Source organism: Microcaecilia unicolor, chromosome 6, assembly GCF_901765095.1.
Source record: "Microcaecilia unicolor chromosome 6, aMicUni1.1, whole genome shotgun sequence".
Classification (NCBI taxonomy): domain Eukaryota; kingdom Metazoa; phylum Chordata; class Amphibia; order Gymnophiona; family Siphonopidae; genus Microcaecilia; species Microcaecilia unicolor.
In genome coordinates this window covers 295,345,805-295,364,430 of record NC_044036.1, presented here as the reverse complement: position 1 = coordinate 295,364,430, position 18,626 = coordinate 295,345,805, and the positions used below count along the sequence as shown (strand labels likewise).

Below are 18,626 nucleotides of genomic sequence, written 5' to 3'. Positions count from 1 at the left end.
TGTAGGTTTTCTTTGCAGCCTATATGTGCTGCATTACAGTATCAGCGTCTTTACTATAAGACAGAATGACTGTCTGGGGAAATAGTCTCTGATTCTTCTAAGTTTCCATAGTGTTTTGAAGCTTTTTCACATGATTGCAGCAGCTTGGTCTTCAAGGGTCAGATGTTTGTTGAGAATGATTCCTAGTATTTTTATTTGTGTTTTGATTATGATGTTTTGGTAAATAGTGGGATTGTGCTACCTGGATAAAACCAGGAGTTTGGTTTTTTCTTGGTTCAGTTTGTTTGACAGTTGTGGCCAATTTTCCATGAGGTCAAGTCTTTTTTTTTTTTTTTTGGCCTTATCCAGTATCTCTGTGATGCTGTTGTTGAAAGGTATGTAGATGGTGACATCGTCTGCATATATGAATGGGTTTAAACCCATTTTTACCAGTTTCTTGTCACATGGATTCATCAGGACATTGAATAATATTGGTGATATCTGGGAACCCTAAGGGACCCCGCATTCAGGGATCCAGGAGGCTGAAAATTCATTGGACATCTTGACAAGGTAGGATCTAGTTGTTAGAAAAACATTGAACCAGGCTGCTACTGCTCCAATTAGTCATATGTTGTCGAGCAGTGTCAGTAGTATTGTACTGTAGTTCCGGTTGCGCTCTAATGTTTCTCCCAGTGAGCCAGCAACTGAAAGAGCAGAGTCTGAAGCTGATTCTGACACTGGGGCCGAGACAGCATGATGACGGTGTGTTTTAGCAGAGGACTGAGATGCACCCCTCTCTCCCTTCTTACCTGCCAAATTCTGAGACTTACTGATCGATGAGAAATTCAGCAAGCAGGTAAATTCAAAAATAAGCTTTAACAGCGACGGATGAGTGGTGTCTGAGGGCGATGGTAATTGGAGTGGAAGGGAGCAAAGGAATCAAGTTGCCATCTAGATTGGTGAAGTCACTTCCTCCACCAAGGGTGTAAATTTTATGCTCCAGCAGCTGGAGCTGTTAGATATCTGGCGCTTGATGTATCCCTCTGTATAGGAGTTTACTTTTTATTCCAACCCTCATGACATATATACTAGATTGGACTACACCCTAATTGATAAGCATCTTTTTCAGAGGGTGCAGGGAGTACAGATGAACTCTTCTATGATGTCGGATCATGCCCCTGTAAGCTTGCCACTGAGGTTCACTTCTGGACAGAGGGAGGCTTTCAAATGCTTTCAAAATCTGCACACTGGTTCACAAATTATCTACGGTGAAGCCCCGGGATACATGACAGAATTGATCAACCTACCAACTAGAAACACATCCGAATCAATACGAATGTACCTAAACCTGCACTACCCAAGCTGCAAAGGACTCAAATACAAATCAACTTACGCATCCAGTTTTTCCTACATAAGCACACAATTGTGGAACGCATTACCAAAAGCCTTGAAAACTACATACGACCACCTACACTTCCGGAGAACACTAAAAACTTATCTGTTTAAAAAGGCATACCCTACCAACCCAACATAAATGTGTGATCTCTGCAACACAACAAAACCAAAATACGAAATGGACATAACACAATTTTTCCGTTGTACGATGCCCTTATGTGGCTATACCACATGAACTTTATCTTATCTCAACATCATTCTGTATTGGGTTACACTGGAGTCTGCAAACACATCTCCGGTACTATGTAAGCCACATTGATCCTGCAAATAGGTGGGAAAATGTGGGATACAAATGTAACAAATAATAATAATTTGTGGCGTTTCACACCTCACTTATATAACGACCTGGATTTTCGAAAGTATTTAAGGGCTAAATGGCTAGAATATAAAACACAGTGATACTCCTGACATAAGCCCAGTCAGCTATTGGCAATCATCAAAAGCAGGGCTGAAGGGTCACATTATTTCTTACAAGTCTCAGATGCAGAAAGTAAGGGAGACGGAAATATTTCAGCTTACCACAAAGCTCCAACAGCTTAGGAATCGACATATTAAGGTCATGGATGCCCCTACAAAAACTGAATATCATGAAGTCAGGCATAGGATAGAGGAGCTTTTGAATAAGCTTGCAGAACAGTTACTCTATTATCAGAGATATAAACTGTTTAGATTGGGGGGAAAGACAGGAAAACTTTGCACCAGCGGCAGGTCATCACGGCCATTAAGGATGTTAAGGGCTCAACATTTGTGACAGCATCACAAATAGAAGAGCAGTTTATTTTATTCTATAAAACCCTGTATGAAAAATGGGACCTTGACCATCAGGAACGTAACCGATTCTTTAACGGCCTTCCCCTCCTGAAATTTACAGCAGATCAGGTGCAGAAGCTTAATTCCCCATTCACAGAAGCAGAATTTCTTTGGAGTATTTGAGCCCTTAAACTAACCAGAGCCCCAGGGCCGGATGGATACGGGCCGGAGTATTACAGGATCCTTCCTGATTTGGTAGTTAAGCCTTTGTGCTTTTTACAATGAACTAGCAAAAGGGGAGGGAGCAGGACTAGAGAACATGGCACATGTGGTACTGATTTCCAACCCAGGAAGGACCCGTGCAGGTCAATTCATATAGACCCATAGCCTTGTTAAACCAGGATATGACATTGATGGCAGCAACATTGGCTAGGAGGCTCAATGCGTTTTTGCCATTTGTTATTTACCCTAATCAGGTGGGATTTGTCCTGGGTCGCTATGTTTCTATGAATCATAAAAGTTATGGGACTTTTACATAATCATAGGGGGAAAGGCGTTACATCAACAATAGCAGGATTAGATATGGAGAAAGCATTCAATAGCATCTCCTGGGAATATCTTTTTTGGGTATTAGAGCAGTATGGGCTGCATGGCAGCTTTGTGGGTTGGGTTCAGAGTCGGACATTATACACTAACCCTTGAGCCTGACTTTTGGTAATGGGAAATTAACGGACTCATTCAGCCTGCAAAGGGGCACTAGACAAGGTTGCCCAATGTCATCCCTCTTGTTTTTGATGGCGATTGAGCCTATGGCTATAAAGATCAGGGCATCCTCATCAGTCCAGGGATTGGTGTTGGGGGGGGGGGGGGAGACAGGAAAGTAAGATTAACCTCTTTGCTGATGATATCCTTCTGTATTTAATACAAGCCCAGGTGCATTTGGCACCAGCCTTATGGATCATAAGGACGTTTGGGAGTTTTTCAGGTCTTAGAGAAAAATGTGAAAAATCGGAGTTATTGGTGCTGGGGGGGGGGGGGGGAGGCACAACCATGGCATGACACACTGGAATTTGCACCCACAAGAAAACCTATGAAGTATTTGTGAATTTACTTGGGTGCCAATTCATTGGTTGTTTATCATATTAATAATACCCGTCATGTGGAGGCAATGGGGATGTGCCAGGCTTGGCGTGATGTTTCACTGTCTCTGTGTTGTCGGGTGGCATTGGTAAAAATGGTCCTGGTTCCCAAACTAATGTATCCCTTACAGACCTTCCCAGTTTGGCTAAATAAACGGGACAAACTTAACTTTAATTCCACACTATCTAAATTTATATGGCAGTCCAAAGCGCCCAGCTCCGACTGGAAAAGCCAAGGGGGGTCTAAACATCCATGATATTCGAGCCTAAAGTGTGGCCGAGCTCATGCAATGGATCCATGAAGGATACACGGGGCACATAAAGTACTCAAGGATGGGTTAAAAAATCAAAATGGATAGCTCCATACTTCTACCCATCCCTGAGTACTTTATATCAACAGCATACCAAGGGCGGGGCTATGGAGGCGGTCCGCCCCGGGCGCACTGCTGGAGGGATGCAGAGAGCAGCCGCGCGCCTGTCTGCTCCGCTGGTTCCCTGCTCCCTCTGCGCCGGAACAGGTTACTTCCTGTTCCAGGGCAGAGGGAGCCAGCGGAGCCAAGAGCCCCACGGCTGCTCCCAGCAGCTAAGAATGCACCTGGGGGGGGGGGTATCATTGTGCTGGGGGGGGGCTCGTGCTGCACCCAGGGGGGGGGTGCGCATCAGCGATCCGTCCCGGGTGGCAGCCGACCTGGGATCGTCACTGCTTTATGTGCCCCAAGTATGGAGCTATCCATTTCGTTTTTTAAATCTGCTTCATGGTCAGGGGTGTAGCAGGCAAATACAGTGATAAGATTCAGTTTTTAGGATCTATGCGCAGGGCATGGAGGTGGTGGCGTGGAGTGCAGCGCAAATCGTCAGTTATGTCACCATTTCTGAATCTAGAGGGTAATTCTAATTTTACACCAGGATGGGGGCAAACAGTCTTTAGAACCTGGACAGGCAAAGGATGCTGTCATGGTAATGTCATGCAATGACATTACCTATCTCTGTGGCTGTATGGATCCATGCTGCACACCATCCTGATCACAATTTATGATGTACATACGTGTACAAAATGTATTTTTTTAAGTCTTTACAAATTCAAAAACTAGTCTTTATAAACTGATTTTTCAACAAAGTACCTTTTTTAACTTGCTTTCTGATATAATGCAGATGAAAATAGGCTTAAACTACAGTAAATCACTGTAGAATAGCCTTTGGTCCATAAATCTACTAACAGCAGGGTGGAAATACATCATACATTGTGGTGAAGTCATCCAGTTACAGTGCCTCTCCAGATGTTTCAAAGCTTAAATTCCTGCACCACTAGTGGGTCCATTGGGAACTCTGGGCTTGTTGGCTTCTATATATATATTTTTTTTAACCTCCTGCTGTTTTCTACACTTCTCTGTTGATTGCAACTGATTATGCAGAGCTGATGAAAAAGAATGAAATTAGGGCATGGGGCTAGAAGAACATTTAAAGGAAGGGAGTGGGGAGCACAAGCTTTGAAACATTTCTCCAGAGAGCAGCTGTCACTGGATGATATCACCACTGCCCCACTGCGTGTGGCTGCCTTTCCCTGCCATCTACAGAGAAGTACCGTTACGGGTAAGCAACTTCACTTTCAATGCAAAACACTTTTTCACTTGGACATTTTGATGTTTAATACAGAGGCATGGAAGTTCACTCAAACCTCGGTAAATCACAGCAGGAAGGTGTTTACTTGACACCACCAGTACTTCGGCAGTCTGCCTTTTCAAGGGAACCTTGGTGTCCCTTATACCTTTGTCCAGATTCCAGTTTGCAGTGACAGTGATTCAAAATTCATACTGAAAAAGCCATATTGTTAATGGATAAAGTTCCTTTGTGATCTAAACATCTCTGTTCACTGTTTACCTGTGATTTATAACTTTTTCTTTATGCATAACTAATTTCATATCTACAGAAAGATTTCAGTAAAGAACCTATTTCTCGTCTGAGTTTGTAAATGGTGAGGACCCCTACTATAATGTTAAATTTTCCCAGAAACAAGTCACAGTGGTAATTTTTTTTTTTTTTAAGAAAAGTACCGGGGTGGGCTGGGGACTAGGTGTAGCATCTCCTTCCATTCCAGCTTCATGAGGGGGAGGAGGGCATGGAGGAGGAAGCAAGTTGGCAAAAGATCAGTAACTTGGCAGAAGTCCACTACCTAAAGTCCAATGTATATAAAAAAAAACTTTTAAATTAATACTTACTGTGCTGACTAGAAATTAATAAAAGAAGCATGTACATTTCCTTAACAGTTGTATTTGGAAATTACTAAATAATGTATTCTCTCTACAGCTCAGAAAAAGGAGGAGCTGAGAGCCCAGAGCAGAAGCCCACCATGGTCTGCCCTGCTGAAGGTGAGCAGAGGAGTCTTAGTCTAGGTGTTTTCCTGACTCCTGGTAGGAATGATGAAACAAATCGTAGAAAATATTTCTTCACTCAATATGTAATTAAACTCTGGAATTCATTGCCAGATAATGCAGTAAAAGCAGTTAGCAGGGCTTAAAAAAAGATTTGAATAATTTCCTAAAGTAAAAGTCCATAAGCCATTATTAAGATGAACTTAGGAAAATCCACTTCTTATTTCTAGGATAAGCAGCATAAAATCTGTTTTACTGTTACGGAATCTTGCCAGGTACTTGTGACCTGGATTAGTGACCTGGATTGACCACTGTTGGCTACTGGGCTTGATGGCCCTTCAGTCTGTCCCAGTATGGTAATGCTTATGTTCTTGTGATAGTTCACACTAATTCCTTGTAGTGAAGTATACATCAAAAATAATCCTCACTAACCCAAAGAGGAAAAAGCCTCAGCTGACCCAGACCAAACTTAATTATTTCAGTTCTTTGTGTTTTTCCTCTTTGGGTTAGTGAAGTGTGAGGATTATGCTGCCAATTCCTTTGCCTTAGCTACATTTGGCTGACCAGAGAGAATTCAGTGGTGACAGTCAAGCTGATAAATGCCACTGTCCTTATGAAAATTTAGTGCCATCATTGCTGGTATGTAAAGAGGACTTTCTAGCTACATACATACAACCTATTGCTTAGCCATCTATCCCCCCTTCAGTCCGTTCAGAACTCGGCTGCACGTCTTATCTTCCGCCTGGACCGATATACTCATATCGCCCCTCTCCTCAAGTCACTTCACTGGCTTCCAATCAGGTACCGCATACAGTTCAAGCTTCTCCTACTAACCTACAAATGCACTCGATCTGCAGCCCCTCCTTACCTCTCTACCCTCATCTCCCCTTACGTTCCTACCCGTAACCTCCGCTCTCAAGACAAATCCCTCCTCTCAGTACCCTTCACCACCGCCAACTCCAGGCTCCGCCCTTTCTGCCTCGCCTCACCCCATGCTTGGAATAAACTCCCTGAGCCTATACGCCAGGCCCCCTCCCTGCCCATCTTCAAATCCTTGCTCAAAGCCCACCTCTTCAATGTCGCCTTCGGCACCTAACCACTACACCTCTATTCAGGAAATCTTGACTGCCCCAACTTGACATTTCGTCCTTTAGATTGTAAGCTCCTTCGAGCAGGGACTGTCCTTCTTTGTTAAACTGTACAGCGCTGCGTAACCCTAGTAGCGCTCTAGAAATGTTAAGTAGTAGTAGTAGTTGTTGGGCGAGGACAAGTGTTGTTGGTATAGACAGATCGGCTACGTTTCAGTTGAACTGAGTTTCAGTGTGTGGAGGTTCTGTGTGTGACAACTCTCTTTATGTTCTGAGCTAGAAGGGGATTTGTCTGCAGGAAACAGTGGTACAGAGGAGCACGAAAATGGCAGCCACCCTGAGGAAAGACGAGTTTCCTTAGAATCCAAAATCTCTGAGGTGAGTAGGAGGGTCTCCTGAATACTGCTATCATAGTAGGTTTGTTAGTGACATCTGCCTCTTGCATAATAGCCCAATGAGGAATTAACTGGCCTTATGTTCTTTATGGATTTTCCTGGAGTCCAGACTGGCATAGTAAGATGTGCTCTCTTGTGCATATGTTACCATGCACTGTTTGCAGAAAGATTAAGGACAGCTTTTTTTATTTTTTTCATTTTTTTCTGCTTATTTTTAGTTTTTGTCTACTATCTTTAGCCAGCAAGTGGTGTTCATTTTACTTTTCTCAGGGCATGTGTAGGTATTACACTACTGTTGTGTTGGTAACTTTGGTTCTCTGAGGATAGGTAGGCATTACATTTCCACATGTGGTGACATGGAGCCTGGTGCAGACACTGCTCAATGTACTGTCACTTTAAATCTTTGAGGCAGTGCAACACTCAAGCATGAGCTCAGCAGTCTTTCGTTTTTTGTAGAGCAGAAAGTTTGGCTGGTTTTTTTTTTTAAGGAAATCTTTATTAATCATAGCAACACAAAAATATGATACGTCATATAAAAACAAGCATCAAAAGAACAACCATAGAGATTCCTCATTTTTATTTTACAATTTTTAACTTCCCCTCCTAAAGAAAACACAGCCCCTCTCTACTGATCTATCAACAAACCCCCATCTTTCCCCAACCACACCCAACAAGGGAGAAAAGGAGACTATCACAAACCAAACAAACACCCCAACAAGGTACGAAATGAAAAACCCCAATCATCCCAGAAAGATCGGATTATGCACTTTGCCCCAGATTCCTTTCCATTTCCCAACCCCTTTCAGCAGTCAACTTTTCCTTCTTATAGATATGATACAGTTTAAGATGGCATCCCAGAGTCCTTCCATGCAGTGACCAAAATCAACTTGGCCACATGTAAAAAATGATGAACCACCCCAAGTTCCAATTCCCATTTGTGCCTATGAAAAAGGTCCGGAGATACAAAGTCCCTGAGGTAGGCGTAGTGTACTCACCAAAACTTTGTGAATCTAAAATCCTCGCAAACATCCTCCAAAAAAAGAGAATTCCCCAACCAATCGAGATCTATACTTCTTATTAGACAAAGAAAATGGGCCAACTGCAAGTATGCATAATTGTGAGACTGTGGGAGACTATAGTCTCTAGCCAAAACAGGAAAAGAAATCAATTTGTCATCATCATACAGCTGACCCCATTTTGATAAGCCCTTACGAAGCAAATACCTGTAAATTAAAGGCACCAACGCAGGAGGAAACAAAAGGTTGTGAAAAATGGGAGTATAGCTGTTGAAAATTAGGTTGTAGACTCAATTTATTCTGAATTTTTATTTTCAGCATGTGATAGCAAGTAATCTCAGAGGCAACTATGCGGTTTACAATTTCTGTTATAGGTACTTTGAACTGTCCCTAAATGGACTCACAAACTAAGTTGTATATTATACCTGGGGCAATGGAGGGCTAAGTGACTTGCTCAGGGTCACACTGAACCTGGTTCCTCAGGATCTCAATACACTACCAACCGTCAGGCAGCAGCTGGAATTGAACCTGGTTCCTCAGGTCCACAACCCACTGCACTAACCATTCGGACACGTGGAGGGGCATTTTTGAACGAGAACACCCATCTCTAAGGGCGTCCCGGCGAAGGAGTGGGGAAACCCATATTATCGAAATGAAAGATGGGCGTCCATCTTTCGTTTCGATAATACGGTCGTCCTCGGTTTTCGGCCATAATGGAAACTGAGGACGCCCATCTCAAAAACGACCAATTTCAAGCCCTTTGGTCGTGGGAGGAGCCAGCATTCATAGTGCACTGGTCCCCCTCATATGTCAGGACACCAGCCGGGCACCCTAGGGGGCACTGCTGTGGACTTCAGAAATTGCTCCCAGGTACATAGCTCCCTTACCTTGTGTGCTGAGCCCCCCAACACCCCCCCCAAAACCTACTCCCCACAACTGTACACGACACTACCATAGCCCTAAGGGGTGAAGGGAGGCACCTACATGTGGGTACAGTGGGTTTTGAAGGGCTCCCATTTACCACCACAAGTGTAACAGGTAAAGGGGGGGATGGGCCTGGGTCCGCCTGCCTAAAGTGCATTGCACCCACTAAAAACTGCTCCACGGACCTGCATACTGCTGTGATGGAGCTGGGTATGACATTTGAGGCTGGCATAGAGGCTGGCAAAAAATGTTTTTAATTTTTTTTTTTTTGTTTGGGAGGGGTTTGGTGACCACTGGGGGAGTAAGGGGAGGTCATCCCCATTCCCTCGGGCGGTCATCTAGTCAGTTCGGGCACCTTTTCGAGGCTTGGTCGTGAAAAAAAATGGACCAAGTAAAGTCGGCCAAATGCTCATCAGGGACGCCCTTCTTTTTTCCATTATCGGCCAAGGACACCCATCTCTTAATCACGCCCCAGTCCTGCCTTCGGTATGGTGCTGACACGCCCCCGTGAACTTTGGTCATCCCCGCGACGGAAAGCAGTTGAGGGCGCCTAAAATCGGCTTTCGATTTTGCCGATTTGGGCGACCCTGAGAGAAGGACGCCCATCTCCCGATTTGTGTCGGAAGATGGGCGTCCTTCTCTTTCAAAAATGCCCCTGATAGTATGAGAAATAATTGGAAGAACATCTGGAAGCATGCAAGCCCCCTTAGGCAACCATATCAAATCACCCAAAGGAACAGGACCTACCTGAGATTGCTCTATATGAGCCAATAACTTATGAACATGATTCTGGAACCATTCCATAGCTGCCTGGGCAGCTCGATAATAATTCTGTAAATTGGGCACCCCCAACCCCCCACGTTTAGGGTCTCAAAATAAAATTTGCCTTGATAATCTAGTCTTTCTGTCATTCCAAATAAACCAAAAATAACACCCATTATTTTGAAGACTCTGTAGGGCCTTCCGTGGAATTGCCAAAGGAAGTACCTGGAACAAATAAAGAAGATGGGGCAACACATTCATTGTAATAGTAGATATCTGATCAAACCAGGACAGAGTTTGAGCCTTCCAGTGCACCAGGTCAAAGCAAATCGCTGCAAATAATTTTGGATAATTTGCTTGTACAATTGGGAATAATCTGAGTGAATCCAGACCCCTAAATATTTAAGCTCCTTAAAGACCCAGCGAAAAGGAAAATTAGTTTTTATGCTTTGTAATCTATAGTAAGATTAAGGGCTTCAATCTTCCCCATGTTTGCCTTGAAACCCAACAGCTTAGCATAGGCTTCCAAAGTTGTCATCAAATTAGGGACCCACTGGCTGGCATCAGGGCATTGCAGTGCATGCAAGCCAGGAATCCCGTGGGCCGTGGGGGAATTGGTTAGTGGCAGCACGTCCGGATATGGCACAGCATCCAAATATGTGCTTTGAAAATGAGCCCCATAGAGTATAGTTCTGCTAGAATGCTAAAAGGCCTGGAATGTAGCTGTTCCAAGTACAGCAGAGCTAGACATCCAGTCATGATGTTCTTCCCTGAACTCTCATAACCCTCATCTCGGAGGTTTCAGTTCATCCAAAGGCTATAAAATATAACTTGCTGCCCACAGGGCTCATGGACTCCACCAAAATCATTAATACTTCCCCCAGATTTCTTTTAAAAAGCTCCTAAGGTACCATTCCAGGGAGTTTATGGAAATTCAACAGAAGTAGATTTAAATACCTATTTTTGGTCACTAAAGCTTGCTAACATTTTGCCGTGTAATAGTGTTGGTTAATTTAGTTAGTAAATTTAGTAGTTGGGTTTTGTGCAATGGGTATGCCTTACTGATTTTCAGTTGTTTCCTTTAGATTTTCCCTGATTATTTTCTAATGTCTTGCTGTGTCCCACGTTTGGGTTTATTGTAAATCAGTAAATTTTTTTTTTCTTTTTATCTTATAACATTAGTTTCATTTTTATTTCATATTTACATTTCCTATAGAGGTGGTCTTAGTTTTGAAATAATTTTTTTTAATTTGTATTTATTATTCTCCGAGGACAAGCAGGCTGCTTGTTCTCACGACTGGGTGACGTCCGCGGCAGCCCCCACCAACCGGAAAAAAGCTTCGCGGGACGGTCGGCACGCAGGGCACGCCCACCGCGCATGCGCGGCCGTCTTCCCGCCCGTGCGCGACCGCTCCCGCCAGTTCCTTTTTTTCCGCGTCTGGAGAGAGTCGTGCCCCGCCGCTCTCTCTGATTCAGCCGCCGGATTTTCGATCGCGTTTACGCCGATCGTGCTTTTTCTTTGTTTATTTCGGTCTAGTACCGTCCGGTTTCTTTTTAAAAAAAAAAAAAAAAAAGAAACCCTGCGCGTGTGGAGCACGCGCTCCCTTTTTTCCCTCGCTTCCAGCGGGGACGCTGCGTTGCGGCCTAGTGGCCGCACGGTCGTTTTCCTTTTTCGTGGTGTGATTTCAGCCACCATTGACGACTTTGACTTCGCCGACGCGATTTTTCCGTCGATGTCCTCGAAGGTCCCGAGTGGATTTAAAAAGTGTGGTCGCTGCGGCCGGCCGATCTCGCAGACCGACACCCACGCTTGGTGCCTCCAGTGCCTCGGGCCGGAGCACAATATCAAGTCGTGTTCTCTGTGTCTCGGTCTCCGGAAACGGACTCAGGTTGCGAGGCAAGTTCTGCGGGACCGTCTTTTTGGAACTTGCGCCGGCCCCTCGACGTCGACCTCGAAGGCATCGGTATCGACGCCCGGCCCTTCGGTACCGGTATCGATGCCCGAGACATCGGCACCGATGGCAGCGACCCCAGGAGAACAGGTCCCGTCGGCCAGCCGGTCCTCCGGTGAGAGTGGGGGTGAGAGGCCGCGTGGGCAGTCGGCCCCGGTCACTCCCTCAACTCGTGGGCCACGGGACCGAACCCTGTCTGACCCGGTACCTCGAGACCGAGGGGGATCGACCTCCTCCTCCTCCATGCCTTCCGGCGCCGGTGACGGGCATCGTAAGAAAGATAAGAAGCGTCGTCACCGGTCGCCCTCGGTGCATCCGGATATCGGAGAGGAGGTGACGCCGAAGCGTCATCGTCGAGAGGAGAGGTCTCCGTCGGTTGTGGAGGTACCGACGCGTCGGGGTTCCGGCACCTCGGTGCCGTCTCCTGGCCCCCAGCAGCTTCTGGCGCCGACACCCCTACCGGCCCCACCGCCTTTCCCGGCAGCGGGCCTGGACGAGTGCCTCAGAGCCATCCTTCCGGGGATCCTGGAAGGGCTGATGCGCCAGGCTGTGCCGGCGCCGGGGGTGCTTGCGCCCTCGGCGCCGATGACTGTGGCGCCGGCGAGCTCTAGCCCGGTGCCGGGGCCGTCGACACCACCGCCGCTTGCGGTGCCGGTCTCGACCGCCACGCAGGTGGAGTCGACGTCGATGGAGGGAGCTCCGTCCCCGCCGGCGCGGGAGTCCACCGCTCGACGACACCGAGACCTTGGTGCCTCGACGTCGAGCCGGGCCCGGTTCAGGACTCAGCTACATGAGCTTATGTCCGACACCGAGGATGAGGACTCGTGGAGGGAAGAGGAGGACCCTAGATATTTCTCCTCAGAGGAGTCTACGGGCCTTCCCTCGGACCCCACGCCTTCACCGGAGAGGAAACTCTCACCTCCCGAGAGTCTCTCCTTTGCCTCCTTTGTGCGGGATATGTCTATTAGCATTCCCTTCCCCGTGGTCTCTGTGGAAGAGCCAAGGGCCGAGATGCTCGAGGTCCTCGACTATCCATCACCACCTAGAGAGTCCTCCACGGTGCCGCTGCACAATGTCCTGAAGGAGACGCTGCTTTGGAACTGGGTGCGACCATTAACTAACCCCACCATTCCCAAGAAAGCAGAGTCCCAGTACAGGATCCACTCCGACCCAGAGCTAATGCGGCCACAATTGCCCCATGACTCAGCGGTCGTGGATTCTGCTCTCAAGAGGGCACGGAGTTCGAGGGATACCGCCTCGGCGCCCCCGGGGCGGGAGTCTCGCACTCTGGACTCGTTTGGGAGGAAGGCCTACCAATCCTCCATGCTCGTGACCCGCATCCAATCATACCTGCTCTATATGAGCATTCACATGCGGACCTATGTGCAGCAACTGGCGGACCTGGTCGAGAAGCTCCCGCCGGAGCAGTCCAGGCCTTATCAGGAGGTGGTCAGGCAGCTGAAGGCGTGCAGAAAGTTCCTGTCCAGGGGTATCTATGACACCTGTGACGTGGCATCTCGTGCTGCGGCCCAAGGTATAGTGATGCGCAGGCTCTCATGGCTGCGTGCCTCTGACCTGGACAACCGCACCCAGCAGAGACTGGCCGACGTCCCTTGCCGGGGGGATAACATTTTTGGTGAGAAGGTCGAGCAGATGGTGGACCAACTGCATCAGCGGGAAACCGCTCTCGACAAGCTCTCCCACCGGGCGCCTTCAGCATCCACCTCCACAGGTGGACGTTTTTCCCGGGCCCGGCAGGCTGCACCCTATTCTTTTGCGAAGCGTAGGTACAACCAGCCGGCCCGAAGGCCTCGTCAGGCACAGGGACAGCCCCAGCGCGCTCGTTCTCGTCAACAGCGTGCGCCTAAGCAGCCCCCTGCGCCTCCACAGCAAAAGCCGGGGACGGGCTTTTGACTGGATCCACGGGAACATAGCCGCCCTACAAGTGTCCGTACCGGACGATCTGCCGGTCGGAGGGAGGTTAAAATTTTTTCACCAAAGGTGGCCTCTCATAACCTCCGACCAGTGGGTTCTCCAAATAGTGCGGTGCGGATACGCCCTGAATTTGGCCTCCCTGCCTCCAAATTGTCCTCCGGGAGCTCAGTCTTTCAGCTCCCATCACAAGCAGATACTTGCAGAGGAACTCTCCGCCCTTCTCAGCGCCAATGCGGTCGAGCCCGTACCACCCGGGCAGGAAGGGCAGGGATTCTATTCCAGGTACTTCCTTGTGGAAAAGAAAACAGGGGGGATGCGTCCCATCCTCGACCTGAGAGGCCTGAACAAATTCCTGGTCAAAGAAAAGTTCAGGATGCTTTCCTTGGGCACCCTTCTGCCAATGATTCAGAAAAACGATTGGCTATGTTCCCTGGATTTAAAGGACGCATATACTCACATACCGATACTGCCAGCTCACAGACAGTATCTCAGATTCCGCCTGGGCGCACGGCACTTTCAGTATTGTGTGCTGCCCTTTGGGCTCGCCTCTGCCCCACGAGTGTTTACAAAGTGCCTCGTGGTGGTGGCGGCGTATCTACGCAAGCTGGGAGTGCACGTGTTCCCATATCTCGACGATTGGCTGGTCAAGAACACCTCGGAGGCAGGAGCCCTCCGGTCCATGCAGTGCACTATTCAGCTTCTGGAGCTGCTGGGATTTGTGATAAATTACCCAAAGTCCCATCTCCAGCCAACCCAGTCTCTGGAATTCATAGGAGCTCTGCTGAATACCCAGACGGCTCAGGCCTACCTTCCCGAAGCGAGGGCCGCCAATCTCCTGGCCCTGGCTTCGCAGACCAGAGCGTCTCAGCAGATCACAGCTCGGCAGATGTTGAGACTTCTGGGTCATATGGCCTCCACAGTTCATGTGACTCCCATGGCTCGTCTTCACATGAGATCTGCTCAATGGACCCTAGCTTCCCAGTGGTTCCAAGCCACCGGGAATCTAGAAGATGTCATCCGCCTCTCCACCAGTTGCCGCACTTCACTGCTCTGGTGGACCATCCGGACCAATTTGACACTGGGACGTCCATTTCAAATTCCACAGCCCACGAAAGTGTTGACGACGGATGCATCTCGCCTGGGGTGGGGAGCTCATGTCGATGGGCTTCACACCCAGGGTCTGTGGTCCCTCCAGGAAAAGGATCTGCAGATCAACCTCCTGGAGCTCCGAGCGATCTGGAACGCACTGAAGGCTTTCAGAGATCGGCTGTCCTGCCAAATTATCCAAATTCGGACAGACAATCAGGTTGCAATGTATTACGTCAACAAGCAGGGGGGCACCGGATCTCGCCCCCTGTGTCAGGAGGCCGTCGGGATGTGGCGTTGGGCGTGTCGGTTCGGCATGCTCCTCCAAGCCACGTACCTGGCAGGCGTAAACAACAGTCTGGCCGACAGACTGAGCAGAGTCATGCAACCGCACGAGTGGTCGCTCCACGCCAGAGTGGTACGCAAGATCTTCCGAGAGTGGGGCACCCCCTCGGTGGACCTTTTCGCCTCTCAGACCAACCACAAGCTGCCTCTGTTCTGTTCCAGACTTCAGGCACACGGCAGGCTAGCGTCGGACGCTTTTCTCCTCCATTGGGGGACCGGCCTCCTGTATGCTTATCCTCCCATACCTTTGGTGGGGAAGACCTTACTGAAGCTCAAGCAAGACCGCGGCACCATGATTCTGATAGCGCCCTTTTGGCCCCGTCAGATCTGGTTCCCTCTTCTTCTGGAGTTGTCCTCCGGGGAACCGTGGAGATTGGAATGTTTCCCGACTCTCATCTCGCAGAACGACGGAGCGTTGCTGCACCCCAACCTTCAGTCCCTGGCTCTCACGGCCTGGATGTTGAGGGCGTAGACTTCACTGCGTTGGGTCTGTCTGAGGGTGTCTCCCGGGTCTTGCTTGCCTCTAGGAAGGATTCCACTAAAAAGAGTTACTTTTTCAAGTGGAGGAGGTTTGTCGTGTGGTGTGAGAGCAAGGCCCTAGAACCTCGTTCTTGCCCTGCACAGAACCTGCTTGAATACCTTCTGCACTTATCAGAGTCTGGCCTCAAGACCAACTCAGTAAGGAATCACCTTAGTGCGATTAGTGCTTACCATTATCGTGTGGAAGGTAAAGCCATCTCTGGAGAGCCTTTAGTCGTTCGATTCATGAGAGGCTTGCTTTTGTCAAAGCCCCCTATCAAGCCTCCTACTGTGTCATGGGATCTCAACGTCGTCCTCACCCAGCTGATGAAACCTCCTTTTGAGCCACTGAATACCTGCCATCTGAAGTACTTGACCTGGAAGGTCATTTTCTTGGTGGCAGTTACTTCCGCTCGTAGGGTCAGTGAGCTTCAAGCCCTAGTAGCTCATGCTCCATATACCAAATTTCATCACAACAGAGTAGTGCTCCGTACCCACCCAAAGTTCCTGCCGAAGGTGGTGTCGGAGTTCCATCTTAACCAGTCAATTGTCTTGCCAACATTCTTTCCCAGGCCGCATACCCGCCCTGCTGAACGTCAGTTGCACACATTGGACTGCAAGAGAGCATTGGCCTTCTACTTGGAGCGGACACAGCCCAACAGACAGTCCGCCCAATTGTTTATTTCTTTCGACCCTAACAGGCTAGGGGTCGCTGTCGGGAAACGCACCATCTCCAATTGGCTAGCAGATTGCATTTCCTTCACTTACGCCCAGGCTGGGCTGACTCTTGAGGGTCATGTCACGGCTCATAGTGTCAGAGCCATGGCAGCGTCGGTGGCCCACTTGAAGTCAGCCACTATTGAAGAAATCTGCAAGGCTGCGACGTGGTCATCTGTCCACACATTCACATCTCATTACTGCCTCCAGCAGGATACCCGACGCGACAGTCGGTTCGGGCAGTCGGTGCTGCAGAATCTGTTTGGGGTGTAAATCCAACTCCACCCTCCAGGACCCGAATTTATTCTGGTCAGGCTGCACTCTCAGTTAGTTGTTCTTCGTAGGTCAATTTCTGTTGTACCCTCGCCGTTGCGAGGTTCAATTGACCTGGGTTCTTGTTTTGAGTGAGCCTGAGAGCTAGGGATACCCCAGTCGTGAGAACAAGCAGCCTGCTTGTCCTCGGAGAAAGTGAATGATACATACCTGTAGCAGGTGTTCTCCGAGGACAGCAGGCTGATTGTTCTCACCTACCCTCCCTCCTCCCCTTTGGAGTTGTGTGTTTCATCTTTTGCTAGTCATTCAACTGGCGGGAGCGGTCGCGCACGGGCGGGAAGACGGCCGCGCATGCGCGGTGGGCGTGCCCTGCGTGCCGACCGTCCCGCGAAGCTTTTTTCCGGTTGGTGGGGGCTGCCGCGGACGTCACCCAGTCGTGAGAACAATCAGCCTGCTGTCCTCGGAGAACACCTGCTACAGGTATGTATCATTCACTTCTTCTATGGTTGGTACTCAATGACCTCTCTGTATCTATAGTGGAGGATTTTTGAGTACCATAGCTCTACCAGCTCTCCAGCATTTTTGTATTAAAAATGTTGGACTTTAACTAAAGTTTCCTAAATTGGCATCTGATAGGTTGTTTGGTGCTGCCATTCCAGAGTCAGACATAAAGACTGTAAATTTCAATGCCTTATTTGACCAAGGAGTTGAAAAAATGGACAGTTTGTTAAGCCTTCTTCCCATTCTTAGCCCTTGCCATCACCAACAACTTCTGTCCTCTGTCTCTTACTACTCCTGTATCACTCAGGATCAGCAGGGCACAAAGTGCTTGTCTGTGAGTTTTGAAGTTGTTGTGCCAGCATGGATGAGAGGAGATGCTGTGTAAGACTCCTGCCAATCTTCCTGCCAGATCCTACATGATATTATCTTCATCATGTACAGCTTCTGAAAGAAGGCTGTGTGGCTGGGTGTGTGTGTATTTTAAAGAGAACTTTTGCCAGTGGAGTTAACAAGATTTGCCTTCTTTCCTTCCCATTTCTGGGCTGCACCTGCTGGTCCTGGCTCCTTTACTCTGCTACTGTGCAAAACTATGGCCTGAGCCCCAGGTTCCTGCAGCATCAGTTTAGGATTAAACTACAAAAGGAGAACCAGTCTCTCGTGTAAAAATTCTGGTCTGCTAATAAACCTTGGGTGTGAGTTAATTTCTGTATTAGTTATGTAATTTGGAGCAACCTTGTGCTCAGGGGCTGCTGCTGCTGCATGCTGTTAACTACATGTTTCTAAGTCCTCTGCATGCTAGAGAAGCCATGTGAACCTGAGTATTATAAAACACCAAATGGAAATTACCAAGCTAGTGGATACCAAAGTTAGTGGGACTTAGAGTTGTGCCTCTTCAATGTCATTGGACTTGGCTAGGACTAAAGTACTCAAATTAGTGAAAGCTTTTTGTACCAAGCTGGAGAAGAGAATGATCTTACACACTGGTTAGTGTGTGCTGTTTGAAACTTACAAGAAGAATTGTTGCATTTTACTTTTGACAGGTGCCTAGTGTAGGAAGTTCCCTGAAAGTGACCATTCAGCAAAGCAGTGAGAGCAGAGCCATCAGCACAGCAGCTTTGAAGCCAGGACACCAGAGCAGAGAAATGGATGTCACAAGCGAAGCAACACTGCATTTTGGACCTACATTCTACTGTTATATCTGCAAAAGCAACTGCAGCAGCCAGCAGGTGAAGTATCTGGGATTGGTACTGGAGGAGAGCAGACACATCATTGTGCAGTTGGCATGTTGGCTTTTCTCACCTTCTTACATGCACCAGCTCCTTTTGATTTGTTTAGGAAGTTGGGAGCGGGAAGGAATTCCTACTGAAGTTACTGACTGTCAGCACCCGGGAAATGTGTTCAGCCTTTGGTTGGTGAAAGGA

At 48.1% G+C, this 18,626-nt stretch overlaps 1 protein-coding gene across 1 annotated transcript in view; it reads left to right on the top strand.

The window, feature by feature from the left end:
• Window positions 1-18,626, top strand: part of CIZ1 (CDKN1A interacting zinc finger protein 1) — a 100,947-nt gene that overhangs the window by 52,304 nt on the left and 30,017 nt on the right. Inside the window, exons 7-9 of the mRNA XM_030207927.1 lie at window positions 5,628-5,689; window positions 7,061-7,158; window positions 18,246-18,431. Of these exons, the coding sequence (XP_030063787.1) occupies window positions 5,628-5,689; window positions 7,061-7,158; window positions 18,246-18,431 (346 nt within the window). The remainder of the gene's footprint in view (window positions 1-5,627; window positions 5,690-7,060; window positions 7,159-18,245; window positions 18,432-18,626) is intronic.